Raw genomic sequence first — 22,258 nt, forward strand, 5'->3', positions numbered from 1 at the left:
ATACACATTTTTGGCAAAATGGCCCACTTCAATCATTGCACCTTTGGTCAGGGAGTCTCAATTTTGGAGCAACTCCTGGCCTGCATCCTGCCACCTTCTTCACCATTCCCCTCTGAGGATGCATTGTAACCTACACCTGGACCATCAGACACTGTCACATTGTATTTTGTGACAGTATGATCAACATGAATAAAAGGGGCGATACAGGAGTGCCCGGAATCGATCCCACACAGGCAGGGGGACCATATGAATGTCGAAATATGGTAATTTATCACAAAGTAGTTTGTGTTGTGAACTACTACTCCTGAAGTCAACTTTGTTTTTTCTTAAGGGTAGATTTCGTGCAGTTTAACTTATTTTAGTGTTTAGTAATTGGTAGCTTGGTAAACTATGTTTTCAGAGTAACTTCCCCAACCCTGCAGTGCCAGAGATGATAGAAACAGAAGTCCTTCATCATCTTGCTACTGATAAGGCTTTTTTAACAGAGCTCAAAAATACCCCGTTCTGGCGTAACCATGGCAACAGCCTCCTGTGCTGTCAAGATGGCGGACGAAGAAAACACACTAACTGTGAGGATAATTTACTTGCTATGATTTGGAATTACAATGGTAAACCGAATAAAATCTACAATGTCTTGGATAAAACTAGCTGGGATGTTTGTTGTTAGCAGTGTAATATGTCTAGAAACGTTTTGCTTAGCATTCTCCAGCTCTAGCTAGCTGAAAACATAGCAGCTAGCTAGCGACTAGCTTGTTAATGCTAGCAAAGTCGTTACAGCAGTAATTGTTGACGTTACAGCTCCGTATGGGGCCATGGCTAAAAGGGATCCATCTTTTGTCAAATTAACGTCAAAAGTTGGAAGGTTTTGCATTTGAACTAACCCTAACCCCTTACCTAATCTTAACCTAATTATCACAACATGCTACATTAACAGGTTTTGTTTAGCTCGATAACTGTTGATAATTAGTGTACATTCAATTCAAATAGTTCAATGATTTATCTTGCGTTCTTAATGACGACCAATATTACTGGACGCCACAAGCAGATGTGAAGTCGTCATTACTAGTCGGCGACACGTTGTTATTGTTGGACAGCAAACATGGCGGATGAAAGTATTGCTGTGGAGCCAGCCTTCTTAATTAAGGTACTTTCGTTACTGCATTTGGTAAATAATGATGTAGTAAAATTGCAATAGAGCATGCCGAGTCTACTTTCTAGTTGTCAGAATAATTTCACTCAAAATATACGCCTGAGCAGACAACGATATGACGATGAACGACAGCACAGACAACGGGTTTTGCGTTTACGCGCTACACCCACTATATGTACTGAAGAAAGCAGCAATCGATGATGCTTTCGAGGTGTGGAAGCGGGGTCGAAGACGCGGTGAAGATGTTTGCAGTATGATGTTGACGGTGATCAAAGGCGCAAACAGTTCCGCATGACTCAGACCACATTTGAACACCTTGCACAGTTAGTAGAGTCTGGGAACTAAAACAGACCACCAATGTCTGAAACACAATTGAATACCGTCAAAGGCTTGCTCTATTTTTGTGGTGGTGTGCAACACCAAGCGAGCACCAGATTATTTCAAGTTTATTTGGAGTCGTTGTCTCCACAGATGACTGCAGCTGTCGTGAAGACAAGTACAACTGCTTTATTTCGCTACCCCGTGGTAAAGGCAGCCTAGCCACCATCTGGGTTTAAGCAACTTGGGTATCCGCAATGTGCTGGTGACCATCGGTGAGACACACATCCCCATCACTGCCCCAAAATAATATCCAAAGGACTACTTGAACAGCAAAGGGCAGCATTATTTTGTGTTGCAGGCTGTTGCTGATCACAACCTCAGGTAAGTGTTCTGCTGCTCATCTAATTTCTGTTTTGACAAACAAATAGAGGCCATGTTACCACTTGGTGATGTAAGCCACATTTGAGTAGTTTGTATTTTTCGAGCTTCACTGATGTCTATATGGGGTGTCTAGATCGCACAGGGGGTGAGAGTATTGGCCAACTCTGATCATTTCAGACTGGCAGGGGAGCAGGGGAGGGGGGCATCTTTTTCCCTAGGAAGTATGTGATTAAACATTTGATTTTGCTTCAGTTATAGAGAATAAGCACATAACTAAAACCTCTGCAAGCATATTAATGACCTATTTACTGCATGTATACAATTGTTTCTGAATCTACAATTATTCTCCTCTTCCACAGAGTTCAGCGATTGTCATTGGTGTAGAGATGCCAGTTCATCCGGTAGGAGACCCATCGTACCCACTGAAGAGGTGGTTAATGACAGGCTTTTCCCAGGACACATCTCTGAATAACCACCAGCAGAAGTTTAATGACCACCTGAGTTCAGCCAGGGTGGCTATTGACGACGTCTTAGGACACTTGAAGGACACTCAGAGATGTTTGGTGAAGTGCATCGACGTTAAGTTGACGACAGACACTGTAACGGCTTGTTGCATACTGCACAATGTGTGCAAACTGAAGAAATAATTGTTTCTGGCTGAATGGAACCGGAACATCATTGGCCAAGATCATCAGCAGACAGAGGCTAAGCTCACAGAGCAAGGCCATAGTTTACTACAAGGGCCAGTGGAGGAAAGTGTTGCTACTGTACGGGATGCAATTAGGACCTCTTTACATGACACCATCATTACTGTGCACTGATGTTATAGCTTTGTGGTGCAAGTTGTTTGTGATTAGTGTTAAGTATCGCTATGCTCAAGTTGTGGCTATGCCAAAAAATAACATTTTGTAACAACGTGAATTTGCAGTGCAACATTTTACATTTTGTATTTGCTTGAATGATATTTCCTTTTGCACAGTACATTTAAGATGTTCCTGAATGTTATGTTAGACTTTGTATTTGTATGATTTTTTTTCACATGAACGTTATGTTACATTACTTTACACTTTAAGATGTTTTTATGTGAACGCTTTGTTCTTGGAAGAGATCCTCAATAAATGGGTTTTATGAACATGTGTAGAGCAAAGTCATCGCAATGCAATTTAGTCCAATCAAATCAACACTCAATGAATTGAATAACATATTTTAGACTTAGTTGAATATTTTAAACTCACACAAAAAACCTATCGGTGATAGAAAATGTAACAAATAAACTTGGCAACAAAGCTCAGACAAATCTTGCATTTTAACAAATACCAAACACAGTATTTTGTATTTATTCCGGATCCCCATTGGCTGCAGCTACTCTTCCTGGGCTCCAATCACAATTACAGAGAGTAGTGTGTAACAATGTGTTATTGTTACACACTACTGTTGATGTTGCTGTATTATTGATTTTGTATTGTAGATATGTTATGTTAAAGTGAGTTATAAGGAAGTGAAAGCCCCACAACAAAAGGTGGTGAAAGAGGTAATGAGTGTATTAAAGCTCCTACAGAAACGGACACAGGTATGTCGTCTCTAGATCCATGCCTAGTAAAGGGACTGCTTGCTGCATCAAACTCACTAAGTGTTCTAGTCTACCAAAGATGGCTGTATGTCACCAAAATAGTCTGATGGTCCAGGTTTAGTGTATAATGGCTGTCTGTGACTAATAAGGTCTGATGGTCCAGGTGTGGTGTATAATGGCTGTCTGTGACTAAAAAGGTCTGATGGTCCAGGTGTAGTGTATAATGGCTGTCTGTGACCAATAGAGTATGATGGTCCAGGTGTAGTGTATAATGGCTGTCTGTGACCAATAGAGTATGATGGTCCAGGTGTAGTGTATAATGGCTGTCTGTGACTAAAAAGGTCTGATGGTCCAGGTGTAGCGTATAATGGCTGTCTGTGACTAAAAAGGTCTGATGGTCCAGGTGTAGTGTATAATGGCTGTCTGTGACTAAAAAGGTCTGATGGTCCAGGTGTAGTGTATAATGGCTGTCTGTGACCAAAAAGGTCTGATGGTCCAGGTGTAGTGTATAATGGCTGTCTGTGACTAAAAAGGTCTGATGGTCCAGGTTTAGTGTATAATGGCTGTCTGTGACTAAAAAGGTCTGATGGTCCAGGTTCAGTGTATAATGGCTGTCTGTGACTAAAAAGGTCTGATGGTCCAGGTTCAGTGTATAATGGCTGTCTGTGACTAAAAAGGTCTGATGGTCCAGGTGTAGTGTATAATGGCTGTCTGTGACCAAAAAGGTCTGATGGTCCAGGTGTAGTGTATAATGGCTGTCTGTGACTAAAAAGGTCTGATGGTCCAGGTGTAGTGTATAATGGCTGTCTGTGACTAAAAAGGTCTGATGGTCCAGGTTCAGTGTATAATGGCTGTCTGTGACTAAAACGGTCTGATGGTCCAGGTTTAGTGTATAATGGCTGTCTGTGACTAAAAAGGTCTGATGGTCCAGGTGTAGTGTATAATGCATCCTCAGAGGGGAATGGTGAAGAAGGTGGCAGGATGCAGGCCAGGAGTTGCTCCAAAATTGAGACTCATTGATCTCCCTCTTTTTCAGCTCCCAGTGGCCTCTGAGACGAAGAAACGGCAAGCTCCAAAAGGTAAATGTCTAAGAACTTAACAGTGACTACAGTTTTCCATTGAAATGTCACATACACCTGTGTTTTAACATGACAGTGGAGGGCATTAGTTATAGAGAAAAAAACCCACATATGATGCTACAGGCCTATTTATTAAGGGGAAATGGTTTGGCTAACTGACAGCATTTACTAAGGTCACCCTAGTCAAAATTACTCTTGACATCCAGGTTCCCTCCCATAATTTAAAAATGCTCCAGCATAACAGCGTCTGTCCGTAACAGAACGTCAGTTTGACAGAGGAACTACGTCACTGCCTACCAGTGGAGACTGTTGAGCGGTGGATGGCTCAAAATAATGGCTGGAATGCAGTCATTGGAATGGCATCAAACACATGTTTGATGTCTTTAATAGCATTCCATTGACTCCATTCCAGCCATTATTATGAGCCGTCATCCGCTCAGCAGCATCCGCTGCTGCCTAGTCACTGCCTTTTCCGCTTGAATAAAATACAAAATAGTAGCTAGCAAGGTGAAGATCACGTAGGTTATTTTTTATGGGTGCATTTCACAAGTGGCTAGTTTGCATTAACTACTTTAAATGTTTTGCATGCACAAACTTTGGTTTCGAATCACGACATTCTGGCATGTCTGCTTCGTGATCTGTCTGAAGAGGACCCACCGCGGAGCAATTTTTTTCCCGTTATTGTAGTTGCCAAAACAGTCCGTCATTGAAACCTGACCCTCAGTGTTGAGGGATTGGATTGAATTAATGCTCGCTGCAGTGTGTTACAGACTTTAAACATATATTTTATTTGACTAAAGAGGGCGCCCTTACCCTTTTTCTAATGTTTAAACTGACAGAAACTTGCAACCATATTCCAGAACACAGTAAAAAATATAGGCCTAGCATTCATATAGAATAGCTTGTAGATATTGTTTTCATCCATCCCACAGAAGTTGACCTTTTAATAAAATGTTTAAAAGGCCATGATATCACCCTTAGGCCCCCTCATACATCACCCACTGTATTTTGTGTGCCAACTCATATTGTTGTGCAGCCCACTACAGAAGTCATGTTATTGATACAAAGCAATTGTAGGAGAAACACTAATGCACAGTTCTTCCACTTGACCTCAATTTCCAAAGAGGTGACAAGTTGAAGAGTGAACTTGATCCGCTTCAGGGTCTTTTAATCTCGGCAGGCTTTTCTCCAAGCATTCTGCTCCAACTTATCCTCTTTGCTCAGCTGGACTTTTTTGTTGTGGTGAAAAGAATCATACAAAGCTGTCTCCTCTCTCTACACATTACTGAGATCATGCATACAATGAGAGGATTTTTGTTGTGGGGATGAAACCTTTTCGCTGGCTATATTTGGACGGTTCCATGCTGGGTTCCTCTTCCTATTGCTGCTTCTCTCTTTATTGTCCCATGAAGACATGTCACAGACGAGTGGACTTAAAGTGCCACAGGGCTGCAGCTGAAACCCAGAGACAAGAATATTATTGCTGTCTCGGCAGGAGCCAAAGCGGATTAAGCCCACAAATAAGGCCACTCCAAATCTGATGCGGCAAATATGAGAGGGGGATGCCGTCTCCATGCACTGCAGTCTACCACTCAGCGAACAGGGGAAAAGGGAAGGCTTTCTCTGTGGGGTTAGAGTGGTCTTCCAGTCGAGGTTCTTGCTGTGAGACACTGGAGCTCCGACTTAACAATTGGCGAGATAAAACAGAGGGGAGCTTTGGTGTAAATCACAGTTTTTCCACAGGCACTAACCTAACATCCACCCAATACCCTGTAGTGTAGTCTCAGGCAGCTTCATTTCATATAGCCAGTGTCCTATTGCTGCCTCACAGGTAGGTACAAGATAACATTTAAGTCATTTACATTTACATTTAAGTCATTTAGCAGACGCTCTTATCCAGAGCGACTTACAAATTGGTGCATTCACCTTATGACATCCAGTGGAACAACCACTTTACAATAGTGCATCTAAATATTTTAAGGGGGGTGAGAAGGATTACTTTATCCTATCCTAGGTATTCCTTAAAGAGGTGGGGTTTCAGGTGTCTCCGGAAGGTGGTGATTGACTCCGCTGTCCTGGCGTCGTGAGGGAGTTTGTTCCACCATTGGGGAGCCAGAGCAGCGAACAGTTTTGACTGAGCTGAGCGGGAACTGTACTTCCTCAGTGGTAGGGAGGCGAGCAGGCCAGAGGTGGATGAACGCAGTGCCCTTATTTGGGTGTAGGGCCTGATCAGAGCCTGGAGGTACTGGAGGTGCCGTTCCCCTCACAGCTCCGTAGGCAAGCACCATGGTCTTGTAGCGGATGCGAGCTTCAACTGGAAGCCAGTGGAGAGAGCGGAGGAGCGGGGTGACGTGAGAGAACTTAGGAAGGTTGAACACTAGACGGGCTGCGGCGTTCTGGATGAGTTGTAGGGTTTAATGGCACAGGCAGGGAGCCCAGCCAACAGCGAGTTGCAGTAATCCAGACGGGAGATGACAAGTGCCTGGATTAGGACCTGCGCGCTTCCTGTGTGAGGCAGGGTCGTACTCTGCGGATGTTGTAGAGCATGAACCTACAGGAACGGGCCACCGCCTTGATGTTAGTTGAGAACGACAGTTTGTTGTCCAGGATCACGCCAAGGTTCTTAGCGCTCTGGGAGGAGGACACAATGGAGTTGTCAACCGTGATGGCGAGATCATGGAACGGGCAGTCCTTCCCGGGAGGAAGAGCAGCTCCGTCTTGCCGAAGTTCAGCTTGAGGTGGTGATCCGTCATCCACACTGATATGTCTGCCAGACATGCAGAGATGCGATTCGCCACCTGGTCATCAGAAGGGGGAAAGGAGAAGATTAATTGTGTGTCGTCTGCATAGCAATGATAGGAGAGACCATGTGAGGTTATGACAGAGCCAAGTGACTTGGTGTATAGCGAGAATAGGAGAGGGCCTAGAACAGAGCCCTGGGGGACACCAGTGGTGAGAGCGCGTGGTGAGGAGACAGATTCTCGCCACGCCACCTGGTAGGAGCGACCTGTCAGGTAGGACGCAATCCAAGCGTGGGCCGCGCCGGAGATGCCCAACTCGGAGAGGGTGGAGAGGAGGATCTGATGGTTCACAGTATCGAAGGCAGCCGATAGGTCTAGAAGGATGAGAGCAGAGGAGAGAGAGTTAGCTTTAGCGGTGCGGAGCGCCTCCGTGATACAGAGAAGAGCAGTCTCAGTTGAATGACTAGTCTTGAAACCTGACTGATTTGGATCAAGAAGGTCATTCTGAGAGAGATAGCGGGAGAGCTGACCAAGGACGGCACGTTCAAGAGTTTTGGAGAGAAAAGAAAGAAGGGATACTGGTCTGTAGTTGTTGACATCGGAGGGATCGAGTGTAGGTTTTTTCAGAAGGGGTGCAACTCTCGCTCTCTTGAAGACGGAAGGGACGTAGCCAGCGGTCAGGGATAAGTTGATGAGCGAGGTGAGGTAAGGGAGAAGGTCTCCGAAATGGTCTGGAGAAGAGAGGAGGGATAGGGTCGAGCGGGCAGGTTGTTGGGCGGCCGGCCGTCACAAGACGCGAGATTTCATCTGGAGAGAGAGGGGAGAAAGAGGTCAGAGCACAGGGTAGGGCAGTGTGAGCAGAACCAGCGGTGTTGTTTGACTTAGCAAACGAGGATCGGATGTCGTCGATCTTCTTTTCAAAATGGTTGACGAAGTCATCTGCAGAGAGGAGGAGGGGGGAGGGGGAGGAGGATTCAGGAGGGAGGAGAATGTGGCAAAGAGCTTCCTAGGGTTAGAGGCAGATGCTTGGAATTTAGAGTGGTAGAAAGTGGCTTTAGCAGCAGAGACAGAGGAGAAAAATGTAGAGAGGAGGGAGTGAAAGGATGCCAGGTCCGCAGGGAGGCGAGTTTTCCTCCATTTCCGCTCGGCCTTCCGGAGCCCTGTTCTGTGAGCTCGCATTGAGTCGTCAAGCCACAGAGCGGGAGGGGAGGACCGAGCCGCCTGGAAGATAGGGACATAGAGAGTCAAAGGATGCAGAAAGGGAGGAGAGGAGGGTTGAGGAGGCAGAATCAGGAGATAGGTTGGAGAAGGTTTGAGCAGAGGGAAGAGATGATAGGATGGAAGAGGAGAGAGTAGCGGGGGGGGGAGAGAGAGCGGAGGTTGGGACGGCGCGATACCATCCGAGTAGGGGCAGTGTGGGAAGTGTTGGATGAGAGCGAGAGGGAAAAGGATACAAGGTAGTGGTCGGAGACTTGGAGGGAGTTGCAATGAGGTTAGTGGAAGAACAGCATCTAGTAAAGATGAGGTCGAGCGTATTGCCTGCCTTGTGAGTAGGGGGAAGGTGAGAGGGTGAGGTCAAAAGAGGAGAGGAGTGGAAAGAAGGAGGCAGAGAGGAATGAGTCAAAGGTAGACGGGGGAGGTTAAAGTCGCCCAGAACTGTGAGAGTTGAGCCATCCTCAGGAAAGGAGCTTATCAAGGCATCAAGCTCATTGATGAACTCTCCGAGGGGACCTGGAGGGCGATAAATGATAAGGATGTTAAGCTTGAAAGGGCTGGTAACTGTGACAGCATGAAATTCAAAGGAGGCGATAGACAGATGGGTAAGGGGAGAAAGAGAGAATGACCACATGGGAGAGATAAGGATCCCTATGCCACCACCCCGCTGACCAGAAGCTCTCGGGGTGTGCGAGAACACGTGGGCGGACGAAGAGAGAGCAGTAGGAGTAGCAGTGTTATCTGTGGTGATCCATGTTTCTGTCAGTGCCAAGAAGTCGAGGGACTGGAGGGAGGCATAGGCTGAGATGAACTCTGCTTTGTTGGCTGCAGATCGGCAGTTCCAGAGGCTACCGGAGACCTGGAACTCCACGTGGGTCGTGCGCGCTGGGACCACCAGATTAGGGTGGCAGCGGCCACGCGGTGTGGAGCGTTTGTATGGTCTGTGCAGAGAGGAGAGAACAGGGATAGACAGACACATAGTTGACAGGCTACAGAAGAGGCTACGCTAATGCAAGGAGATTGAATGACAAGTGGACTACACGTCTCGAATGTTCAGAAAGTTAAGCTTACGTAGCAAGAATCTTATTGACTAAAATTATTAAAAATGATACAGTACTGCTGAAGTAGGCTAGCTGGCAGTGGCTGCGTTGTTGACTTTGTAGGCTAGCTGACAGTGGCTGCGTTGTTGACACTACACTAATCAAGTCGTTCCGTTGAGTGTAGTAGTTTCTACAGTGCTGCTATTCGGGGGCTAGCTGGCTAGCTAGCAGTGTTGATTACGTTACGTTGCGTTAAAAGAACGACAATAGCTGGCTAGCTAACCTAGAAAATCGCTCTAGACTACACAATTATCTTTGATACACAGACGGCTATGTAGCTAGCTATGTAGCTAGCTACGATCAAACAAATCAAACCGTTGTGCTGTAATGAAATGAAATGAAAAATGTGATACTACCTGTGGAGCGAAGCGGAATGCGACCGGGTTGTTGAGTGCGGAAGTTCTATTCAATAGACGTTGGCTAGCTAGCAGTGTCTCCTACGTTAAGGACGACAAATAGCTGGCTAGCTAACCTCGGTAAATTAAGATAATCACTCTAAGACTACACGCTCTAAACTACACAATTATCTTGGATACGAAGACAGCAAAGACAACTATGTAGCTAGCTAACACTACACTAATCAAGTCGTTCAGTTGAGTGTAATAGTTTCTACAGTGCTGCTATTCGGTAGACGGTGGACGTTTGCTAGCTGGCTAGCTGCTGGGCAGATAGCAGTGTAGACTACGTTAGGACGACGAAATACGAAGTTGCAATAGAAGTGCTGACTGTTTCACTTTGTTGTCCTCTTTCTTTTCCTTTTTCTTCTGTCCTTCTTTTGTCCTTATTTTGTCTTCCTTTCTTCTATTAACTAGATATTTTTTGTTGTTATTCTTTGTAAGCTAGCTAGCTTCTTCCAGGAGAGTCCCTAGCAACTGCTTAGCAGTAACAGGATTACTGAAATCAAAGAAGTCACTCTATTTGGAATTACAATGGCAGCTATCTTGAATACAATTGTGTTCTGCTAGAGGAAAGGTTTCCAGTACTGTTATACAGAATCATGGTTGGCATGGCCATCTTAGATCACCAAATATATCCTACTGTATTGAATTTCATGTTCCCCATTGTCTGTCTGTCTGTAGCATGTGCTCCTTCTCATTCCTGTCAGGAGCACTGAGCTTGTTAAAGACATGGTTGCCTGGGCAACAAGGATAATGTCTTAAAGGCAGAGACGTAATAAAACAACATCATTGTCTGTAACTAACAATTAGCAGTACTACAACTATTATCTAACTTACTTATTATGTCTGAGGAAAGTAGCATGGAGGGTTGTTGTTGGAAAATGTTGCATCAGTCCTTGTCTTATTAAAGATTGATGCAGAGCACCGTAGTTTCAGGTAATAAAATGACCATAACTTTTAAAGAGAGAATTCAGAAGAGACTATCATTGAAAATGCTATAAATATTTCTTAATTTACATATCTTCTTGATATTTCTACATTTTTCTTTTTACTTTTTCGTATTCTTGTTTTGTATTGCTAGGTATTACTGCACTGTTGTAGCTAGAAACACAAGCATTTCCCTGCACCTGCGATAACATCTGCAAATCTGTGTACGCGACCAATAAACTTTGATTTGAGATAGTATAACATGAAATGGCCATTCACTGGCAGCATGACTCAACTCATATACAGTAATGTCAGCTTCAGTTGTTCTGAGAGGTACTTGATTTCTGACCACGTCATGGATTGTTCAATTAAATATATTCTTATCAGTGCGGGTCAACAAGGGCCTTAAATGAGAAAGGGTGGAGGGTTTGTTTGGTATCGGGCCAATATGCTGTCTCCTCATCACCCCTGAATGTCTACTCTGCCTCTCCTCCTCAGCTCCGGAACTTCCCATTCTGGAGAGGAGAAACTGGCTCATCCACCTGCACTACATCCGCAAAGACTATGAGATCTGCAAGGTAGGCCCCCTGCCGCGCTGTCTCTCCCGGTGGTCCGATCCAGTCCCTGACTGTCATTCATTCCCCCTTGTTTAATGTGCATTGGTGTCACACTGACCTTTCTGTCAGCCTAGACAGCATGCAAGTAATGAATGAAGGCATCAAGGGCTCCCTCCCCTCACTTTGTCTTAGTGTCTTCTGCTGAGAAGACAGTGATGTAATCTTCTGTTTCAAGCTGTGTTCTGTCTGGAAATGTGAAAATGCTACTAGCGCATGCTATTTTTCTCCTACCCTGCATGCGTAGTTAAATAAATAAAATAATGAATGAACCCACTACACAATCTCAGAAGTACAGTTTTCTAACAACAGCTGTTATAACACTTGTTGTGGGTGAAATGGGAATGAACCAAGCATGTTGGTTTACTACAGGTAACTGCCAAAATAAAGGAAACACTTAAGTAAATGAGAGATACAAATATATTGAAATGGTTGATTCTACACAGGAGTGGTTCCTGAGTTAATTAAGCAATTAACATCCCATCATGCTTAGGGTCATGTATAAAATGTTTTGGCTACCATGGCCATGCCCCCCATAGGATGACAATGGCCCCATCCACAGGGAACGAGTGGTCACTGAATGGTTTGATGGGCATGAAAACTATGGAAACCATATACCATGGCCATCTCAGTCACCAGATCTCAACCTAATTGAACACTTACACTTATTGGAGATTCTGGAGCGACGCCTGAGACAGTGTTTTCCGCCACCATCAACAAAACACCAAATTATGGAATTTCTTGTGGAAGAATGGTGTCGAATCCCTACAATAGAGTTCCAGACAATTCTAGAATATATGCCAAGATGCATTGAAGCTGTTCTGGCTTGGGGTGGCCTCACGCCCTATTAAATCAAATCCAATTTTATTGATCACTTACACATGGTTAGCAGATGTTAATGCGAATGTAGCGAAATGCTTGTGCTTCTAGTTCCGACTGTGCAGTAATATCTAACAAGTAATCTAACAATTTCACAACAACTACCAAGTGTAAAGGAATGAATAAGAATATGTACATATAAATATATGGATGAGTGAAGGCTGAACGGCATAGGCAAGATGCAGTAGATGGTATAGAGTACAGTAAAAACAAATTAGTAATGTAGGATATTTAAACATTATATAACGTGGCATTGTTTAAAGTGACTAGTGATACATTTATTACATCCAATTTTTAATTATTAAAGTGGCTAGAGATGAGTAAGTATGTTGGCAGCAGCCACTCAATGTTAGTGGTGGCTGTTTAACAGTCTGATGGCCTTGAGATAGAAGCTGTTTTTCAGTCTCTCGGTCCCAGCTATGATGCACCTGTACTGACCTCGCCTTCTGGATGATAGTGGGGTGAACAGGCAGTGGCTCGGGTGGTTTTTCTCCTCTTTTTGGCCTTCCTGTGACATCAGGTGGTGTAGGTGTCCTGGAGGGCAGGTAGTTTGCCCCCAGGGATGCATTGTGAGGAGAGCCTTACGGTTGTGGGCGGAGCAGTTGCCATACCAGGCGGTGATGCAGCCCGAAAGGATGCTCTCATTTGTGCATCTGTAAAAGTTCGTTAGTGTTTTTGGTGACAAGCCAAATTTCTTCAGCCTCCTGAGGTTGAAGAGGTGCTGTTGAGCCTTATTCACCACGCTGTCTGTGTGGCTGGACCATTTCAGTTTGTCCGTGATGTTTACGCCGAGGAACTTAATGTGGATAAGGGGGTGTTCCCTCTGCTGTTTCCTGAAGTCCACGATCCTCTCCTTTGTTTTGTTGACGTTGAGTGTGAGGTTATTTTCCTGACACAACACTCCGAGGGCCCTCACCTCCTCCCTGTAGTGCATCTCGTCGTTGTTGGTAATCAAGCCTACCACTGTAGTGTCGTCTGCAAACTTGATGATTGAGTTAGAGGCGTGCATGGCCACGCTGTCATGGGTGAACAGGGAGTACAGGAGAGGGCTGAGAACGCACCCTTGTGGGGTCCCAGTATTGAGGGGTGGAGATGTTGTTTCCTATCCTCACCACCTGCGGTTGGCCCGTCAAAGTCCAGGACCCAGATGCACAGGGCGAGGTCGAGACCCAGGGTCTCAAGCGTAATGACGAGTTTGGAGGGTACTATGGCGTTAAATGCTGAGCTGTAATCGATGGACATAGGTATTCCTCTTGTCCAGATGGGTTAAGGGCAGTGTGATTGCGATTGCGTCGTCTGTGGACCTATTGGGGCGGTAAGCAAATCAGATTGGGTCTAGGGTGTCAGGTAGGGTAGAGTGATATGATCCTTGATTAGCTGGTCTGCGCATTGTCTGAGGACGTGGCTAGGGATGCCGTCTGGGCCGGCAGCCTTGCGAGGGTTAACACGTTTAAATGTTTTACTCACGTTGGCTGCGGTGAAGGAGAGCCCGCAGGTTTTGGTAACAGGCCGTGTCAGTGGCACTGTATTGTCCTCAAAGCGAGCAAAGACACTTTTAAAAGGTATTTTTTTACATTATTTTGCCAGTTACCTGTCTGTCTTAGTTGTCATAGGAATGCTTTCTGTCAATCACAAAATTGAGTGTAGCCAATGTATTAGTCTTCCTTGCCAGACTCATGGCACTCCACCCCAGTGTGTTGGCGATAGCGGCTGTGGGAAGAGACTACCAACTTAGGAAATACTGTTGATATTCAGTTCTTGCAATATTCTTGTAACATCAGTTTGCTCTAGGAGCAGAGATCATGTTTGTTGTTTCCCAAAGGCAATGATCAAAGAGCAGCTACAGGAGACCCAGGGAATGTGTGAATATGCCATATATGTACAAGGTAAGAAGCCATACTACATAACGTTCCACATCCCTCATCATATGTTCATCACGTTCAAACGGTTTATCCCAACCACAACAGAGCTCTGGTCTATTACAGTCAAAACCAAGCGTTAGATGTAACATTTCCTCCCCCCAAAAAGGCTTCTACCCCCTACTGTGCCTTAGAATTGAATATGTCGGTTTAATGCCTTTTCATGCTAACATAAAAGCCTGTTTTCTTGCAATGAAGCTCTAATCTTGCGTCTGGAGGGGCAGATCCAGCCATCCCTGGAGCTGTTCCAGAGTTGTGCCATTCTCAATCCCACCAGCCCCGACAACCTCAAACAAGTGGCCCGATCACTGTGAGTAGAGAGTACCCCTGCCTCAGCCCTGAGCCTGCCTGGGGGAGACACTGCTGTTGATCAGATCACTCTACAGGCCCAGGCCAGGAAAAGGTCATACAGAATATAATAATGATATAAGATTGTGTTCGTGCGGGGTTCCTTACAAGATCAAAGTAGTTTATATGGTATGAGGGATGGGAACTGTTCGGCATCCGCCTTGGTGATGCACGTCTACCATTTTGCAGCAGAATACCCACTGGACATTAGCTGATTTAGGAGATGTTGAATTTAGGGTTACTCTGTGCGTGTACTTCCATTTATAGTTGTTTATGCATCTTTTTGTCCTTCAGTTTTCTGTTGGGGAAACACAAGGCAGCCATTGAGGTTTATCATGAAGCTGGGAAGCTCAATGAGAAAGACTGGGTAAGAGAAAAGATTGTGGTTTCCTCTACTCGGGAGAGTTGCTTATTTTTGGCCTGTTCCTGTAACCATTGGCATCGTAAGATTTATCCATCAGCATTGCTCTTCCTGGATTTACACACTGCTTCTCAGCTATAGGGTTTAAGAGTGGAACAATGAACTATATGCATAGTCAGACATTTTAATTTGTGTTGTAGCTCCATATAGCCACTCTGATATGTTTCTCACTCCAGGAGATCAACCATAATCTGGGTGTATGCTATTCCTTCATAAAAGACTTCCAAAATGTAAGTATGAGCTGGATTTTGACACACTGTTCATAAGGAAGTAATTAGACTAAAGGGTTATTTTATCATTCAAATGTCAATATGAAATGGCGTCTCAGCCAGTGTACAAGTATTTGACGGTGGATGATGGAGTAGAGATACTGTATCTGTTGTATTCCAGTCTGAACAGCAGTTGAATGCAGCCCTGCAGTTGAAAAAACACGACAGGACATTCATGACACTGGGAAAGGTCCACTTGTTGGCGGGAGACACGGACAAAGCCATTGAAGTGTACAAGAGTGCAGTGGAGTAAGTTTGGATGTAGAGATTGTTAAAAGTTCAAACAAACTGTTCTAAAAGTTGGGAAACTTTGCACCACTTCTAATATGCCCTAGAAAATATCCTAAGGGACATTTGTTTTTTTAAAGAATTGTGAATAGGTGACATTTACAGAGAACATTCACTGTAATTAAGTTGTTTCAAAGAAGTTCATCCTCATGGAAGAAAATGTAGGTTTGTTGAAAGGTTGCTTTGTTATTAAAAACCCAATGTGTTAGTTTTTAATACTAGAGGAACAACTTTCACTGAACTTACATTATTCAAAAAACTGGAAGCACTAAAGCCTTCATTAGGGAATAGTTGTTTAATAATAGAGCGATGATAATATATACGAGTTTTAGACAACCTTCTCACAGTAATGATTATGCCGCAGAAGGGTAATTTTCCCTACATAGCTATTAATGATGTTCATTTAAGATGGAATAAAAGAGTAGTAAAAAATCCCTAAAGACGAAGAAAACATGCTGTGCTTTGAACAGTGGGATCTGTTCCTCGTTGTAATCACACTAGTTTTACATTTTCTACTCTAAAATTGTTGATTTCAATCAACTGAATCAGGCTCACTTATCATCTGACTGAAGGCCACTCATGGCCTTGTTCAACGTACTGTACAAAGTCCAAATCTATTTCAATACCCTCACCAGCATATTACTTAGAACGAAGCAATACATTTGTTTGTGCATCCATACTAGCAAATGGTATTTTAGTATGAGTAAGTCAGTATGGATATTAGTATGGATATAGGATCAAAGCCCAAATATTCATTAAATAATCGTCCTATCCAGGGCAGCGGAGGAAATAAGGTAATGGCAAAGGTCAGTGTATATATGGGGTCGCCTTTCCGTGTTCATTATTACTACTGCCTATTGGGTCAATTAATTCATCAAGATGCCCAGCTACTCGGTTTGCTTTTAATTAGACTAACCACTGTGAGCCTTAATTCAACCTCACCCCTCCTCTCAGGGCTCCTTCTTTAAGTCTTTTCTTCCCCCCAGTCATAATTAATACTCTGCAATTATGCTGAAACAAACCCATTAAATAATCAGCAAATTCCAAGCTCCGTTCTTCCATTTGCATTAGGCAAAGTGTATATAGACATTATTATGTGTAATTGCAGGCGTGAAGGTGATATTAGAGGTGTCTTTCCATCTGTATAGGTTCTCTCCAGAGAATGCAGAGTTGCTGACCACTCTGGGGCTCCTGTATCTGCAGGTGGGTCTGCAATCAACTCTGAACACACTCTTAAGAGTGGAATGTTTTTTTTATTATTCGGGAATGGGTTAGTATATTATGTTGTGTCCCCAAAAAATGTAAATTAAATTTTTCCAGAATGGTGATGTTTGTTCGCACTGATTGTTGATAATCTTTCACAGTTGGGAAAATACCAAAAAGCATTTGAACATCTCGGGAATGCACTTACTCATGACCCTAATAACTATAAGGTAAGTGGTCACCATTTTATGAGCTTGTTTTGTTTTTTATAAACCCCTGACACCAATTTACTGTATAACTGCAACATTGAATCTGATGTACTGTATGTGTATAATGTACTGTAGGCTTCCCCAACTGGCGACACAAATCCATTTTATTTGGCCGCCCAAGTTTTCTGAGTAAAAAATGTCTTTCCCCCAAAAATGTATGTGTATATATATAGATATAGATATATATATGGCACACCTTTTAATTGAAATGTATTCCAGGTGACTACCTCATGAAGCTGGTTGAGAGAATGCCCAGAGTGTGCAAAGCTGTCATCAAGGCAAAGGGTGGCTACTTTGAAGAATCTAAAATGTTTATTTGTTTAACACTTTTTGTGTTATTTCATAGTGTTGATCTCTTCACTATTATTCTACAATGTAGAAAATTGTAAAAATAAAGAAAAACCCTTGAATGAGTAGGTGTCCAAACTTTAGACTGGTACTGTAGTTGGTGATCCCTGCAGCTGAATCTAGTTGGTGATCCCTGCAGCTGAATCTAGTTGGTGATCCCTGCAGCTGAATCTAGTTGGTGATCCCTGCAGCTGAATCTAGTTGGTGATCCCTGCAGCTGAATCTAGTGTTTGATCCTTGCAGCTGAATCTAGCTGGTGATCCCTGCAGCTGAATCTAGCTGGTGATCCATGCAGCTGAATCTAGTTGGTGATCCATGCAGCTGAATCTAGCTGGTGATCCCTGCAGCTGAATCTAGCTGGTGATCCTGCAGCTGAATCTAGCTGGTGATCCAGCTGAATCAGCTGGTGAATCTAGCTGGTGATCCATGCAGCTGAATCTAGTTGGTGATCCCTGCAGCTGAATCTAGTTGGTGATCCCTGCAGCTGAATCTAGCTGGTGATCCCTGCAGCTGAATCTAGCTGGTGATCCCTGCAGCTGAATCTAGCTGGTGATCCCTGCAGCTGAATCTAGCTGGTGATCCCTGATGTACAGTATGTCAGTTATGTGTATGTGTCCCTACTAGGCCATCCTGGCAGCAGGCAGTATGATGCAGACCCATGGGGACTTTGATGTGGCCATGAACAAGTACCGCGTGGCAGCGTGCATGGTCCCCGAGAGCCCCCCGCTCTGGAACAACATCGGCATGTGCTTCTTTGGCAAGAAGAAATATGTAGCAGTGCGTATTCTCATATTTCATGTACTGTACATATAAAATGGTGTCAAGGACAGATGTATGTCATATGATAGATCAAATATGACAGACGTCATATCTTTCCATGGCATCAAAGGGGGCATACTAAGACTACAGTACCTCAAATGACATTTTAAGGACAGTTGTTGTTTTGTTGTCTAGCCATGTTAAACCCCTCTCCTTTCTGTGTGAACCAGGCCATCAGCTGCCTGAAGCGGGCCCACTACCTGTCTCCGTTTGACTGGAAGGTACTGTACAACCTGGGCCTGGTGCACCTCACCATGCAGCAGTATGCCTCTGCCTTCCACTTCCTCAGCGCTGCCACCAACCTGCAGCCCCACCTGGGAGAACTCTACATGCTACTAGCAGGTAACACTAGGCTGGCCTGGGAGAACTCTACATGCTACTAGCAGGTAACACTAGCCTGGCCTGGCCTGGGAAAACTGGCCTAATACATGCTACTAGCAGGTAACACTAGGCTGGCCTGGGAGAACTCTACATGCTACTAGCAGGTAACACTAGCCTGGCCTGGGAAAACTCTAATTGCTACTAGCAGGTAACACTAGGCTGGCCTGGGAGAACTCTACATGCTACTAGCAGGTAACACTAGCCTGGCCTGGTAGAACTCTACATGCTACTAGCAGGTAACACTAGCCTGGCCTGGGAGAACTCTACATGCTACTAGCAGGTAACACTAGCCTGGCCTGGGAGAACTCTACATGCTACTAGCAGGTAAAGGCTGGCCTGGAGAACTCTACCTGGCCTAGCAGGAGAACTTGGCCTGGTAGAGACTCCCATGCTACTAGCAGGTAACACTAGGCTGGCCTGGGAGAACTCTACATGCTACTAGCAGGTAACACTAGCCTGGCCTGGGAGAACTCTACATGCTACTAGCAGGTAACACTAGGCTGGCCTGGGAGAACTCTACATGCTACTAGCAGGTAACACTAGCTTGGCCTGGGAGAACTCTACATGCTACTAGCAGGTAACACTAGCCTGGCCTGGGAGAACTCTAATTGCTACTAGCAGGTAACACTAGCCTGGCCTGGGAGAACTCTACATGCTACTAGCAGGTAACACTAGCCTGGCCTGGGAGAACTCTACATGCTACTAGCAGGTAACACTAGCCTGGCCTGGGAGAACTCTAATAGCTACTAGCAGGTAACACTAGCCTGGCCTGGGAGAACTCTACATGCTACTAGCAGGTAACACTAGCCTGGCCTGGGAGAACTCTAATTGCTACTGCTAAATGGCATATATTACTAGCAGGTAACACTAGCCTGGCCTGGGAGAACTCTACATGCTACTAGCAGGTAACACTAGCCTGGCCCTGCCTGCTCCCATCTGAATTGGCTTTATGTGCCACTTTCCCCAGATACAGATCCAGCCTAGTCCTTTAAGTCCAAGACCAGGCTAAATCTGTGCCTAGGGCATTATGAGTACTATGTAACTTGCAACCTTAAATACTTGGTTCAAGGTACCACATTGCATTCCCTTATATTTACCCTGGAATAGTGTTCATGTAATGGGATCTGTTTTATAATGTGTTTATGGATGTTTACAGGTTTCTATAGGTTTTATAGGTTTAGTTTTTGTAGTTCCCACTGAACTGACCACTCTCCTCTTTCAGTTGCACTGACCAATCTGGAGGACGTGGACAATGCCAGGAGATCCTATGAACAAGCTGTGGCTTTAGACCAGTAAGTTCCTCCCAATCGAACTTCCATATAATTTGAACTTTTGTCCTGAGTCAATCCACGTAGTTCAAGTTGTGTTGAATGTAATTCATTTAAAATGAGACTGAGATACGATATTTCCACGAGCAGCACCGCAGGCCGAGGGGGAGGAGCAGAATCTGTGGATTGGTGTCAAACACAGGGTTTCCAGGTGTTTAATGCCATTCCATTTGCGCCGTTCCGGACATTATTATGTGCCATCCTCCCCTCAGCAGCCTCCTGTGATCAGAATACCTCATGCTTTAATGCTCTTAGTTGTTGCGGACATGAACCCAATATTACTGTTTACTTTGTACATCGCTGACTCTACCTTTGATTACTGATCTACCTATCTATCTCAAGCCCATCTGTTTTGACTGGCTCCGTGTTCCTCCCAGGTCCAACCCTCTGGTCAACCTGAACTTTGCCATTCTGCTGTACAACCACGGGGACAAGAAGGGAGCCCTGCAACAGTACCAGGAGATGGAAAGGAAAGTCAACATACTGAAGGACAGCAACACAGAGTTTGACCCTGAGGTACAATACAGTAGCTTCCTCTCTATACTCTGTCTGACATGGCACATACAGTGTAGGTCAAACACAGGAGGTTGGTGGATCCTTAATCGGGGAGAACAGGCTTGTGGTATTGACTGGAGTGGAATAAGTTGAATGGTATGAAATACATGGTTTGATGCCATTCCATTTGCTCTGTTTCTGGCCATTAATATGAGCCGTCCTCCCTTCAGCAGCTTCTTGTGAGCTCAAACTACTAATGGAAGAGAGAAACGTTTGCCAATGTTGCATTAACGTGATGTTGATGTTAATATGACGCATTTAATATAATACAGTATGGTCAGTATATTGTACCACATTCTCGCTTCGTCTTAATATCAACAACAATAAATGCCCTCTTCAATTTCTTGACTTTTCCAAATACAGCCATTTTGTTTCCTTAGCTAATGGACATGGCTCAGAAGATGGCCACTGCCTTGCAGGTGGGAGAGAGCCTGGAGTGGACCAAGCCGGTCAAAGACCCCAAGTCTAAGCAGCGCTCGGCTGGGGCCCCCAGTAAAACCCCTGGCAGCTCCCAGCAGCCGCTAGGCACCAACCAGGCCCTGGAGCAGGCCATGTCCTCCGCCGCAGGCTACAACAAGAGCATCACACTCCCCACAGGTAACACATCACACCATCCTTATATTTCTTTATACATTTTCCGTGATAGTTGGGTAAACGCTCGCTTAACATAGTGTTTACCCTCCACTACACTACTGGTAATTAACTAGGGAATATGAATGAGATAGATACGTGTCAAGTTAACATGATCTTGTCAGTAGACTGTTAACTTGAATCACATCTCTGAGAGCTCCTTGAAGTGTAACACCAATACAACATTAACTCTTTACAGAACACTGCGTATACTTAGTTACATTTTCAATATCTAATACCTGTCTCTCAGGAGTGTCCCCCCACAGCCAGCCCACGCCCCCCTCCCTGGCCTTGGAGGAGGAGCCTGATGTGGAGACCACCCCCACCCGAGCCCCTCAGCCAGAAGAGTCAGACCCCTCCACCACCATGCCCCCTCTGGCAGCCAAACCCAAAGTCAAGAAGAACAAGTAATAAAGCAAGAGCTGAACTAGACTAGACGTCCTGTATCTAGTCCACAGGCCGGTAGTGTATCATCACTCAGCTTATCTAGTCCACAGGCCGGTAGTGTATCATCACGCCCAGAATGTCACTCACTACAGGCCTATGGACTAGATAAGCTGAGTGACATTCTGGGCGTGATGATACACTACCGGCCTGTGGACTAGATAAGCTATCATCACTCCCAGAATGTCACTCAGCTTATCTAGTCCATAGGCCTGTAGTGTATCATCACTCAGCTTCTCTAGTCCATAGGCCTGTAGTGTATCATCACTCCCAGAATGTCACTCAGCTTATCTAGTCCACAGGCCTGTAGTGTATCATCACTCAGCTTCTCTAGTCCACAGGCCTGTAGTGTATCATCACTCCCAGAATGTCACTCTGTCTCTATCCATTTTAGTTTTCATCAAGAATAGTTAGTCGAAGGCCACAAGACGTTCACTAGCTTTTTGATTCAGCTTGTTACAAAGTGCTTTATGTTGCTCTTTCTTAATGGTCTTACTAACCAAGGTGAGCCAGTCTAATGACAGAGGTGTCATAATGAGTTGACTTCCTGATCAAAGGCCTTGACATGATCTCTTTTCAGTAGTTTCAGATACTTCCTCTGTTCAACTTTCTCTATCGGGACGTGTCAAATGCAGCATATGATTTTTTTTTACTTAGCCTT

General features: G+C 44.7%; 1 protein-coding gene and 1 long non-coding RNA gene across 4 annotated transcripts; both read left to right on the top strand.

Annotated features, from left to right (window-relative positions):
• The first annotated feature begins 512 nt into the window (after nucleotides 1–512).
• LOC124027537 (Bardet-Biedl syndrome 4 protein-like) lies at nucleotides 513–21,663 on the top strand. 3 transcript variants are annotated; one of them, XM_046339947.1, is made up of 16 exons: nucleotides 513–569; nucleotides 4,459–4,501; nucleotides 11,381–11,460; nucleotides 14,198–14,261; nucleotides 14,493–14,604; nucleotides 14,937–15,009; nucleotides 15,240–15,293; nucleotides 15,454–15,581; nucleotides 16,769–16,823; nucleotides 16,985–17,053; nucleotides 18,065–18,217; nucleotides 18,430–18,601; nucleotides 19,863–19,932; nucleotides 20,346–20,484; nucleotides 20,904–21,120; nucleotides 21,404–21,663. In XM_046339947.1, exons 1-16 carry the CDS (start codon nucleotides 516–518, stop codon nucleotides 21,562–21,564), a joined length of 1,644 nt encoding a protein of 547 aa, XP_046195903.1. In that variant the 5' UTR covers nucleotides 513–515; the 3' UTR covers nucleotides 21,565–21,663. The 3 variants fall into 3 exon arrangements, with proteins under 3 accessions (XP_046195903.1, XP_046195904.1, XP_046195902.1); XM_046339948.1 differs by having other exon boundaries at nucleotides 537–608; XM_046339946.1 differs by lacking the exon at nucleotides 513–569 and having other exon boundaries at nucleotides 4,253–4,501.
• On the top strand, nucleotides 1,151–2,986 carry LOC124027538. Its single transcript, XR_006837423.1, has 2 exons — nucleotides 1,151–1,852; nucleotides 2,212–2,986. It is a non-coding gene; the product is annotated as an uncharacterized LOC124027538 (long non-coding RNA).
• Nucleotides 21,664–22,258: the final 595 nt, after the last annotated feature.

The sequence above is a fragment of the Oncorhynchus gorbuscha genome, unplaced genomic scaffold (assembly GCF_021184085.1).
Source record: "Oncorhynchus gorbuscha isolate QuinsamMale2020 ecotype Even-year unplaced genomic scaffold, OgorEven_v1.0 Un_scaffold_3343, whole genome shotgun sequence".
Lineage (NCBI taxonomy): Eukaryota > Metazoa > Chordata > Actinopteri > Salmoniformes > Salmonidae > Oncorhynchus > Oncorhynchus gorbuscha.

Coding starts and splice junctions, on each gene's coding strand:
- LOC124027537 (XM_046339946.1), top strand. CDS start 4,366: ATGCATCCTCAGAGGGGAATGGTGAAGAAGGTGGCAGGATGCAGGCCA. Junction 15,010..15,239: donor AGCTCAATGAGAAAGACTGG/GTAAGAGAAAAG, acceptor TTCTCACTCCAG/GAGATCAACCATAATCTGGG. Junction 18,218..18,429: donor GCAAGAAGAAATATGTAGCA/GTGCGTATTCTC, acceptor TGTGTGAACCAG/GCCATCAGCTGCCTGAAGCG.